The 25,544-nt window shown below is 32.4% G+C and overlaps 2 protein-coding genes across 2 annotated transcripts; one reads left to right on the top strand and one right to left on the bottom strand.

The window, feature by feature from the left end:
* Positions 1–9,761: 9,761 nt before the first annotated feature.
* LOC108812781 (peptidyl-prolyl cis-trans isomerase FKBP17-2, chloroplastic) lies at positions 9,762–10,899 on the bottom strand. The gene is made up of 3 exons (XM_018585131.2): positions 10,487–10,899; positions 10,375–10,419; positions 9,762–10,289 (listed from the first exon to the last, which is right to left on the bottom strand). Exons 1-3 carry the CDS (start codon positions 10,849–10,851, stop codon positions 9,929–9,931), a joined length of 771 nt encoding a protein of 256 aa, XP_018440633.1. The 5' UTR covers positions 10,852–10,899; the 3' UTR covers positions 9,762–9,928.
* Positions 10,900–11,051: 152 nt separating this feature from the next.
* On the top strand, positions 11,052–14,327 carry LOC108812779 (mitogen-activated protein kinase 8). Its single transcript, XM_018585130.2, has 11 exons — positions 11,052–11,460; positions 11,798–12,206; positions 12,286–12,413; positions 12,481–12,540; positions 12,754–12,903; positions 12,975–13,130; positions 13,198–13,335; positions 13,425–13,498; positions 13,577–13,696; positions 13,779–13,953; positions 14,032–14,327. Exons 1-11 carry the CDS (start codon positions 11,239–11,241, stop codon positions 14,104–14,106), a joined length of 1,707 nt encoding a protein of 568 aa, XP_018440632.1. The 5' UTR covers positions 11,052–11,238; the 3' UTR covers positions 14,107–14,327.
* The last annotated feature ends 11,217 nt before the right edge of the window (positions 14,328–25,544 follow it).

The raw sequence follows: 25,544 nt of genomic DNA, 5'->3' as shown, positions 1-25,544 counted from the left end.
CAACCTATTTAAACCCTAGATCTAACAAGTAGACTACTCAGACATAGCTAAACAATTCATAAACAATAGATAGGTGAAAGAATTGCATAGATAGAATAAAGTAGAAATACAAAAGGAGATGAGAAATCTCTCCAATCTCTAACAAACAAATAAAACTCTAGTCTCTCTCTCACACTCTCTGCTTTGGTTGTGAAAAGCTTCAAGCTTCAAAGGGTTTCAAAACTTGCCGTCAAAAAGACTTTGCAGGAGTATTTAAGCATTTCCATTAGGTTTAAATACTCGTCAGGGGCAATCTCGTAATTTGGTGAAGTCTTGGTGAAGTAGTCGGCTAAACCATTCCGTCCTCGATATCGATCGACAACACTGATCTGTATCGATCGATTATAATCTTCTAGTATGCGGATCTTCTCAGCTGCATCGATCGACGACTCAGGATGAGTATCGATCGATTGTAATCGCAATGTTGACTTCCGACTTAGTCTTGAATGGTCAACTCGGGTGTATCATCTCTTGTACTCCAAAATGCTCCAAAAACATCACTTTCTCACGAAATGCTCCTGAACCTGAAAACATACCTAACAGGCTAGAAAACAGATTAAATATATAATAAAATACTAGTATACCATGGTTAAAAACGGGTAAAATCCATGGTATATCAGTGTCTCTAGAGAGTTTGTGCTTCTACACAAGGGCAATCTCCGACATTTTATGTTCGTTTTTACGATTCAGAACATAGATGTTCTTTAACTGAGCGTTCTAATCGGTCTAGACATGCAACACCAGATATTTTAAGAGAGTTGTACATGGACTCCTCGACGACGTTGTTCCGTCAGTTCATCCTACGAGTGCCGGAATAGCTATCACTAAGCACTTTGGTGTAAAGGTAATTACTTTGTTGCGGCTTAGTTATTATAAAGATACAACTGAGTAATATGAATATTTGCGGCTGACTTATTTAGACAATGCGGTTGAGTTATTATAATGTTAGAGCCGAGTTATTATAACGATAGGGTTGAGTTAATATTATGTTGTGGCTGTTTTAATTTTGTGATGCGGTTGAGTTATTTGTATTATTTTTTATGTGGACAGATGGATTATTGGAAATCACATCAGACGCTGTAATTTGCAAGGAAAATAAATGTGGGAACACCTGAGAGTGGGTTTGAAAACTTTCCTTCTTACTTATATATGATAATAAAGACAAATCTGGGTACAATTACGCGTCTTTAAATCGATGAGTTTAGAAGATTTATGTATGTGTTTCTTGCGTTTGGTGCGAGTGTAAATGGGTTTCTTTTCCTGCGTAAAGTTGTGGTTGTCGACGGTACATTTCTTAATGGTAAATACAAAGGGACGTTTCTCACAGCACTAGCTCAGGATAGTAACTTTCAAATTTTTCAATAGCCTTTACAGTGGTTGACACTGAAAATGATGATTTGGGGCATTGATTTTTTACGCAACTACAACTTTTGATTCCCGACGATGAGGGTTTTGCAATAATCTCGGATATGCATAACTCGATAAGGAAAGCAATTGGAAATGTGTATCCGTTTGCTTCTCGGGGAATTTGCACCTACCATTTATATAAGAACATTTTGGGACGGTACAAAGGAAAAGATGTATTTCGAATGGTGAAGAAAGCGACAAGATGTTTTATGATGTTTGACTTTACGGCGATGTTCGAGGAGATTGAAGCGATTAATCCTGAACTCCACGAATACCTCCAAAGAGCTGATGTCCTACTGTGGGCGCATGATCATTTCTCGGGCGGAGGTACAACTTGATGACTACGAACATATTGGAATCAATAAACAGAGCACTGTCGAATGCTAGAGGTCTTAACATTTTTCAAATATTAGTATCGATATGGGTTATGATGACCAGATGGTTTACTGAACGGAGAGAGGATGCCAGATCGCAGGCAACCACGCTTACGTGTGATGTGGAGAAACTGCTACATGTAAGTCAGTTGTAACTGTAAAAATAAGTCAGTCTTTAAAATTAATAAGTCAGCCCTTAAAATTCATAAGTCAGTCTTTACAGTTCTTAACTCAGCCTTTATATGTAATAAGTTAGTCGTATTATTTTTATCATGTACTTTTAATAGGCTCGTGTAACTGTCGTAAGATTGTTGATGGTACAAAGGATTGATGCCTATCACACTGAAGTTACATATTGTTCTTCTGGCGAGTCTTTCCATGTTGTTAATTTGGTAGAGAGAAAGTGCACATGGTGTGTTTTGAACGCGAAAAATTACCATGTGTACAAGCAATCACAGCTGCGAAGGACATAAATGGTTGTCGTATATCCATGTGCAATTCTTACTATAACAGCGCTTATTTGGTGAGCGCATACGCTGAATTGGTGATGCCGGTTGGCTCAGCTTAACATGTTCCAAAATTCATGGCTAACCAACCATGCTTGCCCTCATTTATTCGTCAACAACCAGGAAGACCTAAGAAAACTAGGATGAAATATGCTTTAGAAGTTGCACTTTCAAACAAACATCCTAGGAAATAACACACATGTTCTCGGTGTAGACAAAATAGACATAATGCGAAAACTTGTCCGATATAAAAATGTTGTATGGATTTTCATGTTTTTCTATTACGGCTGGGTTTATGATTTTCAAGTTTTTGTCTTACGGCTGGATTTAGGATCTTCTTGATTTGTATTATGGCAGAGTTATGGATTTTCATGTTTCCGTATTACGGCTTGGTTACGGATCTTCATTTATTTGTAGCACGGCTGGATTTTCATGTTTGTGTATAACGGCTGAGTTTTGGTTTAATTATAGCTGAGTTATCGTTTATATACGGATGATTTAAACAAACCTAACTAGCAACTTTATAATAAAAGAGAAGATATTATAAAAAAACAATACTCCATTAAGCAAAAAGTATTAGGGATCCCAAAGTATTATCGTCTCGATATTAGTTTCAGTCGTATTTTCACACGCCTAATAAAGGACATCATAACTAGCCAGTTCACACGCCTAATAAAACATCGAAGAACAAAACATCGCGAATTAAATAACTCATTCTTGTTGAGATTAAATTACTCTTTGCGGCTGAGTTACGGTATAATGACGGATGAGTAATTGGTAGAAATACGCTACGGCTGGGTTTTGGGTGTTAATGTTTTTGTATGATTGTTTGATTTTGGGTTTTCATGTTTTTGTACTAATGCTGGGTTATGAATATTCATATATTTGTATTACGGCTTGGTTATGTATAAAATTCCCGCTCGGAAAACGAAATGTAACGATAATAAAATTGTTTGATTGCCGATAAATAAGATGTCTTCTGCAAAAACACAATTTTCAATTCTCTATTTTTACATAATTACTCTCTATCTCGAAATCAGTTTCACCCCTCTGAGAGAAAATGAAATATTTTCTGATTCTTGAAATGCCTGAAGAAATTTAGGCGTTAGTGGTTGAACGTGTAGCCGATAACTCTTTCGTAGATCTCTATGGCATGAGAGAATTGTGGAAGTTGATGAATGCGTTAGCAGAGCGGCGTAGGATATACCATTTTACGATGTGTTATATGTTCCCTGGAGACTCAATATGCCTCATGAGTTGTTGAAAACTTGTTACGCTTAGAGAAATCCAAGCATACTTCATATCTAGTTGTACAGTTTTTCTTCACATTTAACCTTCAAGAAGAAGGACTTGCTCTCATGAAGCGTGCAGCGGATGCAGGATATGAGCGTGATGCGTATACACGCAATAATATAGAAAATCTTTTGGGATGATGATGAGTATTTTGCTCAGTTTCCAAGGGAATCAGGTTAGAGGACATGGACACTAGTGCGATCTGTGAAATGGGGATGGGGTTTGTGGCATGGTGACGAGTTCCGCGCAAAGAGGGCCGAGTTCATTTCAGGTGTTGTTCCGTCGTTTTACAGTTGCCAATGTGCTCTTCCTTTGGAGCGACAATATCTCTGCTTGTGGCACATTGATACCAGTAAGGATGACAACATGTGTAACCGCTATTTCTGGATCAAAGAGGTGGGGCTGTTCTTCCGTGAGTTTGAACCGATGAGCGTGATTAGGGACACAAGGAAGTGGTGAAGATGTTTAATTATGATTGAGTTCTCGTTTATATACGGCTGAGTTAAACTAAACTAACTTGCAACTGTAAAATAAAAGAGAAGATATTCCTTCAAAATAGTATTCCATTAAGCAAAAAGTATTATTGTCTCAGTATTACTTTCAGCCGTATTTTAATACACCTAATAAAACATCAAAAACGACACGTCCCTACCTAATAGTCCCTCCAATTTGATTGAAATGACGTGAGGGAATTAAACTATTCTTTATTGCTGAGATTAAATTACAAAATATCGAGTATTAAATTATTTTTATTGCTGAGATTAAATTACAAAACATCAAAAATTAAATTAATCTTCTTTTCGGCTGAGTATTTGGTTGAATTACGTTACAGCTGAGTTTTGGGTTTTCACGCTTTTATGACGGCTGAGACTTTGAATACATACGGCTGAGTTAAACCAACCTAAAACGTTAAGGCTGAGTTAATAAACGGTACGGTTGAATTAATAAAACGTTAATTCTAAATTGCATAAAACGTTAAGGCTGAGTTACATAAATCATAAATGTTAACTTATGATCACAAACATGACTATGCAAAGTAGTCGTAGCAAAGTATGGTCATACAAAGAACACAAACCACCACATTTCTCAAATATTGCACCTTTTCCACCTTATAGAACTTTTTCTCCATCTGAGCAATTGTAACTCTCAGATCTGACATGCCTTTGTTCATGTCACTCATCAGTGATTTCATATCTTCTACCTCTTCCAACCAAGCACTAATCCGTCCATTTGAATAAATGTCTTTGATTTCACCAACATAACCAGATCTCAGTATTGCATCCAGAACATGATAAATAAAAACAAAAACTAACCTTATTATATCATTTTGCACATAAATAATACAATCTTCCTGAATTTGTAGATCATCCAGACGTAAATAATTCAGCGGGTTCAGCAACACTAATACACTTTCAGCATTCCTCTTTCCACGTTTCTACGTCGCCTGTAATAGTTACCTGAGACGCATGATGAAAATGACATTTTCTTTCTAATTTTACACAATACCACAAAAATGGCAACAATTACTTTTAAAACTAAAAAAATATATATAAATTATAAAGTATTATCGTCTCGATATTATAAAGGCCTCGATATTAGGCTTGAGTCGTATTTTCCACGCACTTGATGCACCATAATTAATCGACAACTCAGTCATATCAAGAAAGACGAAACATCCCATTATTATTATATTTAAATGATACTCTACGATGTATATTAACAATTACAGTTTAGTTAGATTAAATGTTGTGGCTGAGTTCTATTAAATTAAACGTTGTGGCTGAGTTAGATTAACAATTAAGGCTGAGTAAGATTAAACGTTGTGGCTGAATTATATTAAATGTTGTGGCTGAGTTATATTAACAATTACGGCTGAGTTAGATTAAACGTTGTGGCTGAGTTATATTAACAATTACAGCTGAGTGAGATTAAACGGTGAGTTATATTAAACGTTGTGGCTGAGTTATATTAATAATTACGGTTGATTGAGTTTAAACGCTGGTTTATACTTAACGTTGTGGCTGAGTTATATTAACAATTATATCTGAGTCAAATTAAACGTTGTGGCTGAGTTATATTAAATTAAACATTGTGGCTGAGTTATATTAAATTAAATGTTGTGGCTGAGTTATATTAACAATTACAGCTGAATTAGATAAACGTTGTGGCTGAATTATATATTAAAATAAATATTGTGGCTGAGTTATATTAAATTAAATGTTGTGACTGAGTTATATTAACAATTACAGCTAAATTAGATTAAACGTTGTGGCTGAGTTATATTAACAATTACGGCTGAATAAGAGTAAACACTGAGTTATATTAAAAGATGTGGCTGAGTTATATTAACAACGAAATTTCGGATCTTATAAGACATAATGTAAGATAAATACGAAATAAACATGTCGAATTACATTCTGAAACCGAAATTATCAAGCCCAAACTATTCAAACATGTCGGCAAGAGCAAGCCAAACGTTAGTCACCATCCACTCAGGCTTTTCGCCACCATGCGCCCAATACCTCTTCAACCACCGCATTTGAGATCGAAATAGCGTTCTGGCAACCATATCAAAATGTGTCCAGACTAGAAAACTAGAAAATTATGCCTCGGATCCCACGTGTTTCTCCGCTAAAATAAGAAGACAACCAAATTTTAGTGTTGTTGTTTAATCAAATATGGATATATAATCGATGTTTACAGCGATTATAAGAAACCAGTGTTCCTTAAAATGAGCGGGTATGAAGCGGTATGTCGGCCACTCATGAACCCATCATTCTCGAAAAATATCTGGGATTGCCTGCGAAAGATCATGTAAAAATCTAAACCACATAACATAAGTTTTTTCAATGTAGACACCCGTGCTAGTGTTTAGAATGGGAAGTTCTCCCGATCTGCAGAGCTTAGAATGACATTCACACTGCTAGCAAACTTTAATGACCAACCAGGGACAATCGGCATTTTTTAAAGGTGGAATAAAATTTTCCCCCAAAAAGGGGATAAAATGAGTTATTTAGGCCAAAATACTAAAAAAATACAGATATTAGGTATATGCCATGAGCAAAATTCAGTGGGCCTAAATAATGATTCGTGGACAACTGAATATACATGTTTACCTTTTTCATAATGTTATATATAAGTATATGTTGTAACCTTGTAGGATCTCTAGGCTGTACTTCATAGATTTTACATAGATTTGGTAAATATTATTATAGATTTCTTTAGCTAACTGAGGAAGTGTAATAGATATAATCTGAACATATATCTGCTGAAAAAAACGGCGCAATAGATATTGTATCCACACTCAAGATTTCTCAACTATAGATACAAAAAAATATAAGCAGGAGAGAGGGAGTTAACCTTCGATGTCGTGAAGCGTATAAAATAAGGTAACCGGAGATTCTTTTGCAGTTCCAGAACATACAGAGGTGGGTCATTAAGATACATAAAGAAAGAAGTGAAGAAGGAGCTTTTAAGAAGTCATTGAAGCTACAAAGGTATGTGTCCGATTTTTGTTCGATTCAAAGACTGGTCTTAACCGACATATATTTATAAACCTTCACATGTACTTTTCACCAACCTCTGCTTTCACCTCCCATTATTTCTTTAAAGTTAAATCTCTATCATTTATAACTGGTGTGAATCCCTTTATTAAACTAACAAAACCGAAACCCTAATTTTGCTACACAACATCATTCTTTCTGTAATATGTAAAGGATAATCTAAACCCTAATTTTTGTGCAGGATGCGCATTTGTGTTCGTCTTTGGCGAGGAGAGTGGAAGAAAAATGGGGACGAGGAGTGGCATTTCGAACCGGATGTGGATGATTTTGGATTAAGGGAAATGATAAAAGATGATGAAACATATGAATCTCTCGAGGCGATGGTTAGGAGACGTTACTCTCTCCGGCCATCAACACCGGTGGTACTAACTTTCAGGCTCCCTACTTGGATGTTTTCACCCCTCGGATACAAAACTCCACCAACAACAATAACCCGAACTGACAATCTTTGTGTTCTATTAAATGTGAGGACATCACTGTAGGACCTCACTTTGCTCGTCATCGTTGGGCCTAAAAGGGTCACTGAATATGAGTTCCTTTGTAGAACAAGTTTTACGATTGGATCAACCACACACGTTGTTAACAACATACAAAATGAAGTATCCAGAAAAGAGTACGAGAGTAAGTAGTATTCCCAAATCTTCTATTCTTCAATAATTCATAATAGAATATTAATGATACAACTGCGGATATCATTACGTTGCAGCTCTAGTTTATGGAGACCGAGCTACTCAAACTGAAAGGGTTATGAACGCCTATTCCCTGAAGATGCATTAAAGCTTTTCCACTGTGTGTCTTGCGAGATGGCTTATGTGGACCAGTGTCTTGGTGAACAATAACCAAAGGTCTCGGGAGATAATATTGGTTGTTGATGATGATGACGTAGTGTATGAAGCTAACCATGTTATTGTAGAAACTGGTGAATGCAGTAGAGCTACTGGAGGTGGGTGACAATGATTAAAACCTTCACAAAGTTGAAAGCGGCTTCTCTTTAACTTCTAATATTTTCCTTTCTGATTATTAGGGTTTGAACCCCAGACCTGAGTGTAGAAGCCTTTAAACCTTAACCACTAGGCTACGGTGATTCCACAAAATTAATTCCGCTGCCAGGAATTGAACCCGGATTTCAAGGGTTGAACAGGGAGACCCTCGTAAATCATACGTTTGTTTCTAGCATGAAATTACCTTTTGTGCTACGGCGGATCTTGTACATGAACACTTTAAATAAAGAGAATTCAGACAAAACTAAAATATTCTCTCGCTTTCATACTATAGGTAGTTTTATTTAAAAACACAAAGATTTTTAAAAACATCTAATTTGTTTAAAAATATCATTTAATATATAGATTAGATATAATTGAACCAATCATAAATAAGTGTATACTAGATTTTGATCCGCGCTTCCAAAGCGCATATATATTTTTATTTTAATGAAACTTAACTTAATTTATAATTTTGATTAGAGAATAAATAATTTTAAAGTTTTCTATTTGTATTTCAAAAAATTATTTTATTATAATAATTGATTTTCAAGCGGTGTTTTCATACCCAACCCAGACCTATGATTAAACCGATAAATCCAGTGATATGTGTATAATTCAGTTTAATTTAATAAAAAAATTGTAACTATAGTATTAGAAAACCTAGTAAAAATCTAAAAATCCGCTATTAACCTAACACCCGATATGAGATGACCCGCTGAAAACCAAAAAAACTAAATAATATTTTTGAAATGTTTATTAAATAATTCATACTTCTTAATATTATATAAAATTGAAAAATTAATTATTTAGACTTTAATAAGATTTGTATTATGTCATTTGAAGAAAATAAAACAATGGTAATAGGAAACTTTATTATTGATATGAATTTTTTTTTGGTTACTGAGAAGTTTGTATATTTATTTTTATTTAGATCTAAAACTTAATTTGATAAGTTTAAAAAAAATTGAACAGTCAAAATTGGCATTATCATTATGATGTAAAAAATGACATAATAATATTTTCTTAATTTGCATGTATATATTCAGATCCGATCTTTAAATAATATTGTAGATGAAAAAATGATATTAAAATTAAATGGAAAGTATAATCTGTATAAATATTAAAATTAATATCATTCACAAAATATGGAAAATATTAATTACCATAGTTGTAGAGAATATTCTATTTTTAGTTTAAACTAAATGACAATGGAAAGACTTATAAATATATTAAAATACAGGAGTAGAATCCTAAAATTTTAAAATATAATTCTGCTTTAATAGTATAGACAATTTAACTGGTCACATTATATCCAATAAATGAAAAAAAATGCCAAGAAATATAAAAACTATTTATATTTTGAAGCAAAAACAAATTTCACTAAAACTACTTGCAATATGAATAGGAGGGAGTATAAAAACTTCCAACCCTCTTGCCAAATTTACCAAGTCCACTTTTCTCAGAGGCAGCAACCCTAGCGTTTAGAATCAAGGTACATTGATGAACCTCACCACTCTCCTCCCAAAAGAAAAGCCTTGTTTTCCAATACACAACCCAATTTTGGTTATTTGCGAGGCTGTGTCAAGGCTCATAGAAGAAAACAAATGTATGTCTGGAACTGAAGCCTTGACCCAAGATTCCTAGATCCTATATGCACGTCTCTCTATAAAGAAAAAGTTTGTAATTTTTTACTACTTCACAATTTTCCCTCCAATAATCTCTCTCAATACAAGATTTGGTAAGCAAACACAAAGCTCAAGAACTCAAGCAGGAGCAATTGAGACTCTTTCAATCTCAATTACGTACTCCAGAGAAGCAGAAGGGGGAATCTGAAAACCGGATTCAAGTTCAGCACCCTCATCTCCAAATCCTAAGGATGGTGGAAGGATCACTCTTCTTTTACCTCCAGCCTTCATGGACCTCAGAACATAGTCAACGCCTTCGCATAATCCTTTGCTATATGGTTTTGAACCCAGCACAAGGGCCAGTGGCTTCTTATTGTCTTTGCTTTCAAACGTGTCCACGAACACTTGCCCGGTTTCTTGCACTTGTCCTTTCATATTAATCACTACCAAATCACCTGGTCTTGGTGTTGCCCCTCCTCCAAGCCGTAGATCATAGTACCTAGGCACGGTTTGATTCAATAGAAGAAGTAAAAGGCCAAGGCTTGAATGATTCAAAAGAGACTGAAACTAAAGGCAAATGGTACCTTATGCCACTGGGCAAGACAATCTCTTTCTCTTCTTCTACGTCTCTGCATACCAAAAGAGAAAGAGTGATGAGAAGTTGAAGCTATGGATTAGAAAAGGAGTGGTGCAAACCTTGTGTTGGCTTCTTCCTGAGAAACCTCAATCCTTGTTTTGATCTGCTCTGAGATAACACCGAAAGCTAGAAACCCAGCCCAGGCAAGACCAGCGCCGATTCCGAACCGTCGCGTCAACGAAGAAGCCACCCAATCCGTCGTCTCGACGCTCTTCTTCCTCTTCTGTTGCGATGCGACTGGTTGCTCCGTCCTTATGGACTGAGATGGAGGAGGAGGAGGAGGAGGAGGAGGAGGAGGAGGAGAAGACTCCGGAGGGTTCTTCTCGGGAGGATCGGAAGAAGAGGAGCAACACAGGTGATGCGGTGCCGTCTTCGTGAACGGCTTTGAAAGGAAAGGAGCTGTAACGTTGAATAGATTCGCCATTTTCGATTTTTTTTTTTTTTAAAAAGAAAAATCTCAGCTGTAAAAGCATATAAAGGCTTATCCTGTTCGTGTGATTCATTTTCAAGACAGAAGTCTTCGATCATGTTTTTTGTTCTTTGTTACTGTCAGTGATAAACCGAATTCGGTTAAGATAAACCGGGTCGTCGAAATTATAAAATTTATCAAATTATTTCTTCTCGTTTCTCTCTCTCTCTCCAATCAAATAGGAAGAAGGTGGTGAGCAAACTCGGAAGAAGGAGAAAAGGGAGAGAGGATCCGAGAAAGAAGGTGATTTTGACTGAGAATCAATTGGCTGAGAAGGAGAATCGGAGACCCAATATCGTAAATTAGCAAATCTTTAAACTGTTTTTTTTCTAATCTAAGTAGATGGGTGGTGGTGGGAATCTCGTCGACGGTGTTCGTCGTTGGCTTTTTCAGCGTCCTTCTTCTTCTTCCAATAATAATCATAATCACGAACCCAAGTCTGATACTTTTTCTAATCCCACCGATCAATCTGACCTTATCATTACTGAAGATCTCGATTTCTCTGGTCTAAAGCTTATCAAAGTTCCAAAACGTCATCACTTACCCATGGATCCTCAAAAGAAGGTATCTTTGGATCAATCTTTGTTGAGATGATTTGATCTGTGATCTTGTTTAATTTAAATTTTGAGTGACCCCTTTTATTAATGTTTGTGCACTGTTCAAAAAGGAACTTATTAATAGGACTAGAATAAATAGATAAGAGTCCCATTCTAGACGTTGATTAGATCTTTTATAGTGTATTATTGAGTCTATACCAATTTTCTGAAAGCTTACAGCAAAATTTTTTAAAAAGTTTTGTTTAGACTAGATTTGCCGCCTAGACCGAATTTTAGAACACTGGTTTTGTGTTCCATTTGATTGGATCCTATTGTCTTGAATCTCATGAGTAAATGCTATTCAGGGTGTGCAGGAAAAAGACTTCTTCACGGAGTACGGAGAAGCAAACAGGTACCAGGTTCAAGAAGTGGTTGGTAAAGGAAGCTACGGTGTTGTGGCTTCTGCTCTTGACACCCACACTGGTGAAAGAGTTGCTATCAAGAAGATCAACGATGTCTTTGAGCATGTCTCTGATGCTACTAGGATTCTCAGGGAGATCAAGCTGCTCCGGTTGCTTCGTCATCCTGATGTTGTGGAGATTAACCACATCATGTTGCCTCCTTCTCGTAGAGAGTTCAGGGATATTTATGTCGTCTTTGAGTTGATGGAGTCTGATCTTCATCAGGTCATTAAGGCCAACGATGATTTGACTCCTGATCATTATCAGTTTTTTTTGTATCAGCTTCTCCGTGGTCTCAAATATGTTCACGCAGGTTAATGTTTTTCTTGGTTTAAAACATTCTTCTCTTTCGACCCTTTTATACTAAAACATGTAAGGGTTTCTGTTTTCAGCTAATGTGTTTCATCGGGATTTGAAACCAAAAAACATTCTAGCTAATGCTGATTGCAAGTTGAAGATCTGTGATTTTGGACTCGCTCGTGTTTCTTTTAACGACGCCCCAACTGCTATCTTTTGGACTGTGAGTTGAAGATTCTGAATGCTCATTAGATTTTTTCTTCAACTCACTCTTTTTATGTATTTTGTAGGATTATGTAGCTACTCGGTGGTATCGTGCCCCTGAACTCTGTGGATCCTTCTTCTCCAAAGTAAGATTCTCTTTTGTTACCTCTCTGTTTTTTTTTTTTGAATTATACAGAGGTATCTTGGTCCCACAAAAGTGGTGGCGGAACTCACAGCTGTGAGCCCTTTACCACCAGGACTAGAAGCCCCGGTTAAAAAAAAAAAGACTTTCTTGATTTAGGTCTTGTAGAATGTTTTTTTTATAAGACCTACCGTCTAATGCTAAGTTCATATTCCAGTACACTCCTGCGATTGATATCTGGAGTGTTGGTTGCATTTTTGCGGAAATGATATTGGGAAAGCCTTTGTTTCCCGGGAAGAACGTGGTGCACCAACTTGATCTTATGACTGACTTTCTTGGCACTCCACCTCCTGAGTCCATATCAAGGGTTAGTCACTCTATGACATTCCCATCATTTGAGAGCTAGTTAGTTAATGAGATTTTTGCAAATTTTGACAGATTAGAAATGAAAAGGCGAGGAGATATCTTAGCAGCATGAGGAAGAAACAGCCGGTTCCTTTCTCTCACAAGTTCCCTAAAGCTGATCCTTTGGCTCTCCGCCTTCTTGAACGCCTTCTTGCCTTTGATCCTAAAGATCGTGTTTCAGCCGAAGAGGTAAGCAACAACTAACTTCCAATTTTTTTATTACAAAGACTGAACTCTTTTGACTCCTTATTTACAGGCACTAGCTGATCCATACTTTAGTGGTCTGTCAAACTCAGAGCGTGAACCATCAACGCAGCCAATTTCAAAGCTTGAGTTTGATTTTGAGAGAAAGAAGTTAAACAAAGATGATGTCAGAGAATTAATCTACCGAGAGGTAACACACATATAGTTTTGGTTTGACTCTGTCTTATTGTTCTCCTCATTGATCTAACAATCACGTATCTTCGGGGGGAAAAACATTAGATATTGGAGTATCATCCTCAGATGCTGGAGGAATACAAGCGCGGTGGTGATCAGCTTAGCTTCATGTACCCTAGGTTAGCTAATTAAACAACTCATGAACTATAATTCCCTGAAGCAGAATGAAACCAAGAAAGCTTCTGTTGTTTACGCAGTGGGGTTGATCGGTTCAAGAGGCAGTTTGCTCACCTTGAAGAGAATCAAGGTAAACCAGGAGCAGGAGCAGGAGGAGGAAGAAGTACTGCACTTCACAGACATCATGCTTCCTTGCCTAGGTAATGATGTCTTTCACAGAATCTCTCTCTCCCTCTCTCTTTCTCTGAAAGCTTAGTGCTTCTCTGTGATTGTGTGTTGCAGAGAGAGAGTCCCTGCTCAGAGTAGTGAAACTGCAGAAGAAAGAGCAGCTGCTGCTTCAACCTTGGAAACTGAGGAAGCAGACAATGGAGGAGGTTACAGTGCTCGTAACCTCATGAAGAGTTCGAGCATCAGCGGTTCTAAATGCATCGGTGTCCAATCTAAAACCGACAAAGAGGTTAGTTGTTTACAAAAACAGAAGATCTTGAAAGGAACATGAAGATGGGAGTTTACTTATTGTTGTCTGTGGTTGCAGGACACCATAGCTGAGGAAGGAGAGGATGAAACAACAGTTGCAGAACTTACTGATAGAGTTGCTTCTCTTACGTAATTCTTAAAAAAGGAATTATTTTTTCTCACGTTTGGCCGAAGTTTTCTGGTGAAAAAATTGGTTTCTCCATTTCTATTTTCCCTGCTTCCACATCTATCTTCGTGGTTGGGTTTGATTTGTTGTATTTAATAGTTTGGGGGTGAGAATGAGAACTTTAAATAAGAACATCGATCTCCATGTAATTTCTTTTATCCTTTTCTATAAACTGTTCTTTTTACCGATTCAATTTGCTTTAGAACTTTAATTTAAACCTTTAAATCACTGAATTTTAAAATGCAGTTATTTTAATTTATACTAGGATAAGATCCGCGTCTTGTGCGGAATGAAGTTGTTATTTTTATTATGTTTTGGAAAATAAAACAATAGTTCGGTTTCATTTGGATTAGGTGTGTTCAATCCGAATATCGGGTTGGTTTCGGTTGATTCAGTTTTTACGGTATTTCGGCTAGTAAAATATAAGTACTATTCTAAATCTATATTTACTTCGGTTCGATTTGGTTTGCATACCGTCGGTTTTCAGTTTATTCGGTTTTATACCCAAAAAACATAATTATTTACTTTGAGATCATATTATATATTATACGAATTTTAAAATCATATTGTCAAAAATCATTTATTAAAAAATATTAAATATTTAAATAAAAGAATAAAAACAAAAAAAGCTTCTATCATCTAATAAAATAATCAAATATAGAATTAATATTAAAGCTCTAAATTTTGAAAAGAAAAATAAAAAAACAAAACAGAAGGATGAATTAAAAGCTTTTGTATTCTTCTATATTTAGTGTTCATCAAATTAATATGTCTTCGATTGAACACAACTTTGTTTGTTTAGAGATAAAAAAAATTGTAAAGAATTTCAACTAATTGTTGTCCATCAAATTTATAATCTTTACTTAAATTAGTTATTGTTAAAATAAAACAAAAGGATAAAAAACTAAAAAAATAAGAAGTTTCACTTGCAGTAAATTGTTACTTAATTATAATTCAAGTGATTTACAAATTATAATTATAGTTCAACTCATTATAGTTCAAATTATAGTTCAAATTATAATTATGAATGATAAAGATTTGATAACTATTTTTTATCTTCTATACTTTTCGTTTAATTTTATTTGCTAGTAAATATATGAATAATAAATATATGGTTAGGCAAAAAATCTGAGTCCAAATCCAATCCAAAAAAAAAATAGTACAGAACGTTAATCAAATTGGTTAGATATCCGAACAGATTCAAAATTTTGATATCTAGAGAACTCGAACCGAATCCGATCCGCACCAAAATATTTCGGGTATCAGAGTATATTCGAACCAGATTTATATACTTAAATATATTAATTATTTTTAAATTTAATATCTAAAAGAATATACAAAATACATATGATGTTTTTAAATTGTCCAAACTACTTAGAAATATATAAAAATAGTAAAAATTATATATTTAAAATAGCTAAATGTTACTCAAAATACCAAAAATACTAAAAATATCTATTCATTTTCTATCCAAATATTTAAGCTAAACCAATTTTATGTTAAGTTTAAGTATTTTGGTATACATTATTCAAATTTATATGTTACATATTATTTTTATTTTTAGATTTTTAGAAATTTTAAGTATATATGAACCTTAATTTTAAAAAAAAATTAAATGGGTTATCCAAACATAAACCCAAACCGAACATGCAAAGATTCGAACTAAACTTGCAAAGATCTGAACTGAATCTAACTGAACCAAATGGTACGCGCATGTCATCCCTAATCAAATGTAAAAAAGGTTATTGATAACAAAATACATATTGTTTAATTTTTTTAGTTATAACATATTTTAAAAGAAAACTTACTCCGCGCAAGGCCCAGATTATCATCTAGTGTTATATTATATAGTATGTCCATTATAAACCATTCATTTATCAAATTGAAATTTATTATCTATTCTTTCCTTAGATAAACCTATGAAATTATCTAATGTGATTAAAATATATATATAGGGTTCATGATCCAATTAAAAGAAAGTGTTGCTAGGGAAAGATTATCCTACGAGATACTTAAAAAATACTGTACAAAGATTTGAAATATATTTTTCAAAAAATTATTATATTACTTATTATTTTATTTTTATTTAATTACTAATTAATATTCATTGCAACGAAATATTTAAGACATTTTTAATTAATTAACAGCTGGTTCTTGTTCTTTATGGATCCTAAAATGAAAATAGAAGATTGGGGATGAATCATAAATCCAAAGGAGGTTTCATGGTCAAAGGTAAAGATGTTCGAGTAACAATTATTTTGGAATGTACCAGTTGTATTCCAAATAATATTAAAAAATAATCGGCTGGAATTTCCAAATAAATTACTCAAAAGAATTGGCATAACACTCTTAGTCGATTGGAATTGATAAAATTTTGTCCCTATTGTTATAAACATACAATTCATGGAGAAATCAATAAATAGATAAAATTGAGTCCTTGTATGTCAAATTTTATTTTAAGAACAGGAATAATGAGAGTATCTACGTATTATTACATATATATATAAATATAAATAAAAAAATAAAATAATAGAAATAAATAAAATCATATTTTCAGGTGATTTACCGAGCATGTTCGATGGGTTCTCAGATTAACTAGAGAAACTTTCGTTTTAGCTAGTTAATTAGATCAGTCTAGTATATTTTAGGTAATTTACCAAGCTTTTGCTTGAGTGAATTAATCCTAAGATCTAAGTTAAGGGTGATCAATCCTTTACATAGCAACAAACACAACTAGAATGAAAGAACTATTGAAATACCCTAACAATCATGATATGATTAGCAATACATAAATCAACATTTCATAAACCTAAATCTAACAGTAAGACTACTCAGACATATTCATAAGAAGCATGATCATGATGGTCTGAATAATACTTTGAATAAAACTAAATGAGAATAAGTAATAGAGTAAGAAAACAAAAGAGTTCAAAATCTTCTCTATTTATGAAGTTCAGATCTATCTCTCTCCAAGACAGAAGTCTTCTTCTCCAACTAATTCTACAAGCTTGCTTCCTCTCTCTCTCTCTCTCTCTCTCTCTCTCTCTCTCTCTCTCTCTCTCTCTCTCTCTCTCTCTCTCTTCTCTCTCTCTCTCTCTCTCTCTCTCTCTCTCTTCTCTCTCTCTCTCTCTCTCTTCTCTCTCTCTCTCTCTCTCTCTCTTTTCCTTGGTGGCTGCTTATGAGTTTCTTCTATGAATGCCCCCAATAACTCCCTCTTAAAATGGTACAAAACCCTAATAATATAGCCTAAGAGGCGGTCAGAGTGTATAGTGCAAATATGATAATCTTTTGGGTAAAACTCGTAATTCTTCTAATTTTCATTAATCGTGAATGCCTCTGCATCGACCGATATGGCTAATGGACAATCGATCGATGCGAGAGGTTCTTTGTCGATCGATACTGATGTTGATACATCGGTCGACACTATCTTCAGTAATCAGCTCCGTGAAGGTGGAATGCAATATCTCCCAAAAAGGTTCCAAATTGCTCTATAATCATCACTTTACTCCAACGGGTACCTAAACCTGTAATATCTCTAAAAGAGCTACAAATGCATATAAAAACCTTTGAAAACATATATAACTTATATGTAAAATAGGATAAAATCTATAACATATCATTGTATTTTAATTTTTTCAAAACGAGTATAAACTACTAAAACTGTTAAAAGTACCACATACAGTTTTGTGATCAAGGTTTAATTTTTTATGTAATAAGATACAATGATTATAAAACCATATGAATAAATAATTTTATTTTAATAGGTGTTCATGCTTAATATATATTTAATATCGTTAAACTACATTATATGAAAATACATAATTATATTTTGATATTTGCATTGAACATATATTGAAACATTAATATTTTAATTTTGAAATCTTCATTGTTTTTTAAATGATTATAAATTATTGAAACCATTGAAAAACAATTTGTTGGTGTAAAATTTTGTTACACAAATATGCAAATAATCATTAAATAATATAAGTAGAAACCTCATTTAAAAAATATTCATATTAAAAGTATAATATATATCTATGTTAATATCATTTAAATTTAATTATACACCATATACATAGATAAGATTGATTGTTTTGATATATTTACCCTAAAATGATTGCGAACAAACAAAAGTGATCTTTGATTTATATGCGCACGCCAATTTATTACATAATAGTAACAGATTTCTTAGTTAATATATAATTATTATTTTATTATTTCATAATATGCAGAAAAACATAAAATAAGTAATAAATATAAAATATTTATTCTGCACAAGACATATATCTTAACCTAAGTATGTATCTCTTCAATAATTTTAAATCTGAAAAATTTCTAAATCTCAGGCCAAAACAAAAGAACAAAATGAGAATAAACTCCAAAATCAATATTTATATCGAGAAATAACCAAAATGAAAAAAAAATCGACTTAAAAACAGAAAAATATTGAAGATAGATAGGATTGGCACGTGAACGTAAACTTTTTATAACCATAACTATCTTTTAAATTGCTAGATCATGATGTAAATAAAAAACCGAGCTGACATAGTTTCGATTGTAACCAAATAGTATGCCTGAGATTCTTCGGCCTAAACGTTAGGTTCTTATGCGATAATTGATTTTTTGACCTAAAATATTTTTAAAAATGGGATCAGCTTATCAGTAAACAAATTATGTAATTAACAAAATAATATAAAAGTTTAAAGAAAATTTTTAAGGGCCAAAAATATTTATTTGATCAAAAATATAAATTTTATTTTTTCATACATTATTTTTTAAATAATTTTCATATAAATTTATCATGCGCAAGATGCATGTCTTATCCTAGTTATTTGAGAACATTCTTAGATGAAAACATTATAATTTGATTGGTTTACTGTTTCACAATGGTGATTTAGATATTTTGCAATAGTGACGTGGTTTTTTTCATTAGCCATTTCTAAACCGTTTTTTAATTTTGCGGAATTACATTTCCTAAAACATTTTTAATTATACCCTTTTGATCAATATTGGTTTCTCTTTAATATATTTTCTGGTGATGCTAATCAAACATCTCTTGGTTAGCATTCTCTAATTTCTGTTTGGTTACTAACTATTGAATTCTCTCGAATCATATTCGTTTAATCCTTTTTGAAGAACTTGCATACAATATGTTGGTTAAACAAAACTACATGATGTGTGATTTTACTTTCAAACTTACATGTATATGTTAAATGTAGTAGGTTTATGTTTGTAGACAAATATACATTTATGCTATTTAGATTTTAGGGTTTAGGGTTTAAGGTTTTGTCTTCCATATGGTTAGGTTTTAATATTTAGTGTATATCAATACGAGACGTATGAAACATTATATAAGATGTCGTTTAGGTATTTTGTTGATTGATAATCACGTATCATTTAAAAAAAATTGATATTGTTCCCAAAAATCACCCAAATAAATATTTTGAAATAGAAATATAGTAAATAAGGAATGTTAGACAGGAATGTTAGACACCAAACAAGTAAGAAGGCAATGGATAATAAAATGAGTGATTTGGCCGTGTAATGTATTTCCGATTATAATTGATTTGTTTGTCCTACACTAATTACCAAATGTATCAACTAATTTGCACACTCATGTAATGCAGATTAATCATGTCTATTCTAAATACCAAATAATTTAGAAGTCAATACATAATGAAATGAGTAATCTTGGCTTTTAATATATATCCTCCCGGCATTACCATGGTAACTCGTCACAAGTACCATATTTTTCTTGCTGCTACTACTCGTTTTGAATTCATATTTCCAGAAGAAACACTCGAAAAATTCTCATTCCTAAAATACAATGAGTTAAACAAGGGATTAATTCATCCCAAATTTTTATTCGGTTAGAACTCTATTCTTCTAGTATGTTTAGTTAATTTCTTATTTTAAAGTTGAATACAAATGTAAAAAAAATTGCTTCAACTATATATTATACAGATTAAGGGATTTTATATCAGTTGGAGATCTAGAGTGGGTATTTAATTAGAACGTTGGAGCTGAATTCAACATATCAATACTATATCGTTAAACTTAACGGATATCAAGTAACTGTACATCATACTATTATGTTAAGTTGTTATAATTATTCTTATGCTATTATATGATTCCTATATACTTGTTTTTTGTTGAATCCTAAATTTAGCCTTCAGCGAGTCGCTTGTGTTGCATATGGGAAAATGAAAAAAGATGTCCATGCGTTCTGGTCATCTTAGGCGGATGACGTTCCGTGCTACGATTCTGGAAGATTGACGTTCTTGACGGTTAGAACTTAATGGATGATATGTTTGTTCTAATAATTTATGATATTGGTTGTATGATATAACGTTACATATTTGTAAACAATACATAGGGGGATATAGAGAGATTACCAACATTCATGGATGCTCTGAGATTAATTTTAATTCCTTAATAGAAACAGTTACTACGTTCAAATGAATGTTCGTAAATATTCTTAATTCATATCTAATGATTTTCACAAAATATGTTAACATTGTCTTTTTGTGTTTGACATGATCGAAGAAATGAAAAAGAAAATAGTTTGAGATTTTTCGTGAATAATCTATGTGTTTTATTTTATTTAAGTTTGACTATCTTTACTATTTTTATTTACTTTTGGAATATTTATTTATTATTTTTTTAATCTATGTTTTACAAATTTGGCATATTAATTTTATTCCGAATAAAATATTAATATTATGCTTTGATATCACATAACTAATTTTTTACATATATTAACACAAAACAAATTACATATTGAATTTGTTTAAAAGCATCAATAGTTAAAATGAAGTTGGCACTCAATTTATTTCTTCACTTGTCTCGCAAGTAGTAACATTTATATTATGCTCTAAATATTTATAATATCTTTAAAATGATTTAGTGTTTTTATATTAGCAGCCAAACATCTGAGTTATATGACATTCATTCCTTCCAAACCCAGTGAATAAATTTTGGAGTATCATCAAGAAAGACATAGAAATTCTTTTTAAAATAAAAAAAATTAGAGTAATGATCCGAGTGGAAGATTTGGCAATGAAGCCACTAATTAACCGTTTGTCTTCATCTTGGACATCATAAAGATGCACCAACACAGAAAAAAAAACAAATGTAACAAGCTAAATATAGATAGTTTTAATTTACTCTTGCAAATTTTGAAAATCTTTATCACCATCATCATCATCATCTCCATTCACTTCTTCTCCCCCTGGAGCATGACTCTGCAGAAGTCCCAACATCCTCATAACTTTATCAATGTTGTGATACATCACATGCTGATATGAAAACGCACGCGGAACATAAGCTTCCGGCATTCTCCACAAATACATTGGTATACCAATTAACTCATCATCCACTATAAGTGGAAATCCAATTGGTTGTCGTCCATTGGATTGCCTTGCCATATCCATTATCTGATCGTATACTAGTCGACCAATATCTATTAGCTTCTTCTGAACAAGATAATATAAACCCGGAGACGATTTTCACAAGGTACAAAATATTTGTACCTGGAATCTAATTTGTAATGCATACAATTCACAAAACATGATAAACTAGACTAAGATCATCAAGACGAAAACTTTCTCATATGTGCTTATGAGCTACTGTCAAATACGCAACAGCCTGATCCAAAATTTCTAATTCCCACACATGATCATGATCAAAATTCAGAGTTCCAAACAAAAGATTGATTAAAATAGAAGAAAGCTCGAACCTGTCTCCTCTGATCATGACTCCATCAACAGATCAAAACAAATTTACAAGACAATCTCTAACTATTTTAGGAGAGAATGCTCTAATATTCGTAACCTTATTCATCCAATTTACACTAGCTATGATTTTGCGAACTTCGTGAAGATTAACCTCAATTGGTGATATGATACCTTGAGCTAGAAATCTTCTAATGCAAAGATTAAGGTACATGACATGAGCTTTGTCAGATACGAATCGAGTCAATGATCCCTGAAGAGAATCATGTTCCAGACAACTTTTGCGTCTGCTTGGACTGGAATATGTCGCGTTTGCGTCAGAAACCCATCTTAATTAGCCCAACACAGTTGATATCAAATGAGTATTAGGCTTATTATATATCTCAACTCAAAATATCTAAAATTTACAAATGTTTATAACCATATCATATTTAGTAAATTTTTAGGGTATATTAGTGTTTTGATCAAGTAACACATTGACCGATTTTATTGCTAATCGTTTATGTATTAATCTATTTTTTTCTTATTAGTATTTCTTAACCAATATGCTTTTTTATCAGTATCCAAATTATAATTCATTTACTCCATACTATTAACCCAGATAGATTTTGGATTATAACCCCTATCTATCAACATTTAGGGCATCTCCAACCCCACTCCATAATTTACTCCAAATTATGAAATGGAGTTGAAAATAGAGTGGAAAATAGAGTGATGACCAAAAAATAAAAGCATTACTCCATAAATAGAGTAATGCTTTTATTTTTTGGTCATCACTCCATTTTCCACTCCATTTTCAACTACATTTCTCAATTTGGAGTAAATTATGAAGTGGGGTTGGAGATGCTCTTAGAGTCAATGAAAATTACATAATATCTCTAATTTGTTAACAAACATTAAAAATTCATGATCCGCTAAATGTAAGCATTTAAAATAATTTAAAACAAATAACTAAAACCCTAAACTCTAATGTAAGTATAAAATATAGATTTGATATTTCATATGCAAAATAAATAATATTATACATGCATATGTAAAATTCATGATTCGTCAAGATTTAATATATTTAAAATCCCAAACATTCCAAATTCACAGATAATATTTGTAGTTCAAAACAAGGCCCAAAATTTACTAACCCAAGAGTCGTGTCTCTCAATCCAAAACGACATAACTCTTGAATCTATTTTAATTATAAATACACAAACTGACTCATTTCCCCCAAAAATCTAATCTTCTTTAGTTGCTTTGTCTCTCTCCTGCATCTAGATTTGGTGAGATTTTCTTCTTTTATTCTAATAGTACATGAACATATGAGTTTGTGATGTAGGTTCAAGAATTGATAGAGAACTGTATTATATGTAAGATATTTGATGATCTACCTATTGATTTAGTTTTTTATTGAATGTAATAATGTATTTAGTATACACATCAATCGTTTGTGTCTGTTATGTACTCTTTCAAGAAATTGATTTACCTTTATTTCTTATATCAGATTAATCTCTTTTAATTCTATTTGATTTTATGACCAAGATAAAATGGCAAGAGTGACTTGAAGTTGAAACGTCAATTGGAAGAAGACCATGGCTCAACCTATCAAAAGGTTATAAGAAAGCAAGGATGTAAACTCAAGCCCGTTACAGGGCTATGCTCGTGATATATGAAGGAACAAAGTGGCGCTAAAGATGTATATCATTATTTGAACTCCCTGACTGCGAAACTCGAGTTGATTTATGACCTTATTAAATAAACTGAACTCAAGTCTGAGATGGAGAAACATGAATCTGAACTACGCCTTGCCGAAGCAAAGGTAGCCGATGTGATGTTTACAGTGATCGATTGGTATAAGCTTTGGGAGCCAAGCATGTATGACTAAACCCTCACTCACCTAAATCTCTTAAACTCGAGTTTAATTATTTTGTTTCTTTATTTTGCTTAAAACTCTGTTTGTGGTGGTTGTTACAACCGGAAAATTACTCATTATGTTATCGGCAACTATTTTAACACTAAATCGTTTTATATTTATTTGATTGTCTTTGTTTAAAATTTTAATTTAGGGTTAGATTACAATGATATTGATCTTATAGGGAAAATATAAAAACTGCTAGGTTTAATGTGAGTTTATTATTAAAACTTTATAAAAATTACCTTAAATAAATAATAATTGTTAAATGTTTAGATAAAAAATCTTTTTTCCAATCTTTTCTCTACTCTTGAGAGTTTGATTAAAATTCGTATATTAATAGTCTTTATTAGTTTTGCAAACTCAATAATGGTGGCTTTTTACTAGTTCCTAGGTGTGTAATGATGATACCGTAAAACTATATAAAATATTAAATTTTTGTGACACTGTTAAGCAACAGTATAAATACTATACAAAAAAATAAATATTATATTATCAATTGAATATTACAGTTTCTTAAAATTGTTTTTATCATTTCTGTGTTTTTTAGATGATTTGATTACAACACTATATTATGAATATATCCAATTAAATAAAAATTATTTAGGAAAAATACATATTTTAATATTTTTAGGAAATTCTAAAAATAAATTCCTATAAATACAAGAAAGCTTATCAAGCTAACCTCCCCAGTTTTCCAAGTCAAATTTAAAACAAAAAATGAATCTCATCATTTAAATGATTTATTTGTAATTTGTGCAGACTTTTAAATCATGATGGTTAGTTGACTTTTTTAAAAAAATATTGGATTCCTTCAATAAATCTTTGATAATTACTTAATAATTTTCAAATAATTTTATAAATTGTAAACGCTTAAAATAAAACTATGGTGAAATCTCAATCATTATCGTAAAGTATTATTTTAGCCTTAAGTTATTTTTTGGTTCAGGTTGTGTAATCATATAATACGTCAATAGTAACTTAGGGCAATCTATTTTTTAAATGATCAGATTTTTAAATATTTCTTTTTTAAATAATACAGATTGTACGTATAATTTACACTTAAGTTATCATCTTCACAATGATGTCAAAATTAGAATACAAAATATTTTTCAAAAATGTTAATCAGAGACGTCTATATCAAATCTTTCTATTACTTGATTCTTTCTTACCCGATTGAGAAAATCAAAATGATATTCCATAATCTATAGACCAGCCTATAAATATTTGATCATTTCTATTTTTTTTATATAGGTCTCCCTAATCACCTATTCATTTTAGTTTCCATAAGATATTGTTATATTTTCTTACCAAAATAAAATAAAATAGATTGATATAAGTAATTTAGTTTACTAATAATCAAAAAGGAATATACGTCAATGATACTATAGTATCAAATACTCTATTCGTTTCTGAATAAGTGTCACTTTGGCATTTTTCACACAGATTAAGAAAGTGGCAAAAATATATGTAAGTTATTATTAGTTACACCTCTCTGGCCAATAGTATTTAAAATAAATAAAATTATTTATAAAATCAATGATGTTTGAAATTAATTTTCAGCTGAAAGTAAGTATAATTTGCATTTAAATTGTAAAGTGACACATTTTATGTAATAAGAAAAAAGGCTAGAATGACACTTATTATGAAACAGAGGGAGTATATATCTACACTGATACACGAACAGTTATTTCTAACCTAATTTTTAAATTACATTCTCCCAGAAATTGTATATGAACACCTTAGAAACCACATAGCAAGTAAAAATTTAA

This window comes from Raphanus sativus, chromosome 6 (genome assembly GCF_000801105.2).
Source record: "Raphanus sativus cultivar WK10039 chromosome 6, ASM80110v3, whole genome shotgun sequence".
NCBI classification, from domain to species: domain Eukaryota; kingdom Viridiplantae; phylum Streptophyta; class Magnoliopsida; order Brassicales; family Brassicaceae; genus Raphanus; species Raphanus sativus.
The sequence above is the reverse complement of the archived record's forward strand: the minus strand, read 5'-3'. Positions and strand labels throughout refer to the sequence as shown.

What these genes read in the sequence shown, in the direction of transcription:
- LOC108812781 (XM_018585131.2), bottom strand. Translation starts at nt 10,851, where the DNA reads ATGGCGAATCTATTCAACGTTACAGCTCCTTTCCTTTCAAAGCCGTTC. An exon ending in CAGGAAGAAGCCAACACAAG is followed by an intron (nt 10,420 to 10,486) that starts GTTTGCACCACT and finishes TTTGGTATGCAG; the next exon opens with AGACGTAGAAGAAGAGAAAG. An exon ending in GTCTTGCCCAGTGGCATAAG is followed by an intron (nt 10,290 to 10,374) that starts GTACCATTTGCC and finishes AACCGTGCCTAG; the next exon opens with GTACTATGATCTACGGCTTG.
- LOC108812779 (XM_018585130.2), top strand. Translation starts at nt 11,239, where the DNA reads ATGGGTGGTGGTGGGAATCTCGTCGACGGTGTTCGTCGTTGGCTTTTT. An exon ending in CTTAGCTTCATGTACCCTAG is followed by an intron (nt 13,499 to 13,576) that starts GTTAGCTAATTA and finishes TTGTTTACGCAG; the next exon opens with TGGGGTTGATCGGTTCAAGA. An exon ending in CATCATGCTTCCTTGCCTAG is followed by an intron (nt 13,697 to 13,778) that starts GTAATGATGTCT and finishes TGTGTGTTGCAG; the next exon opens with AGAGAGAGTCCCTGCTCAGA.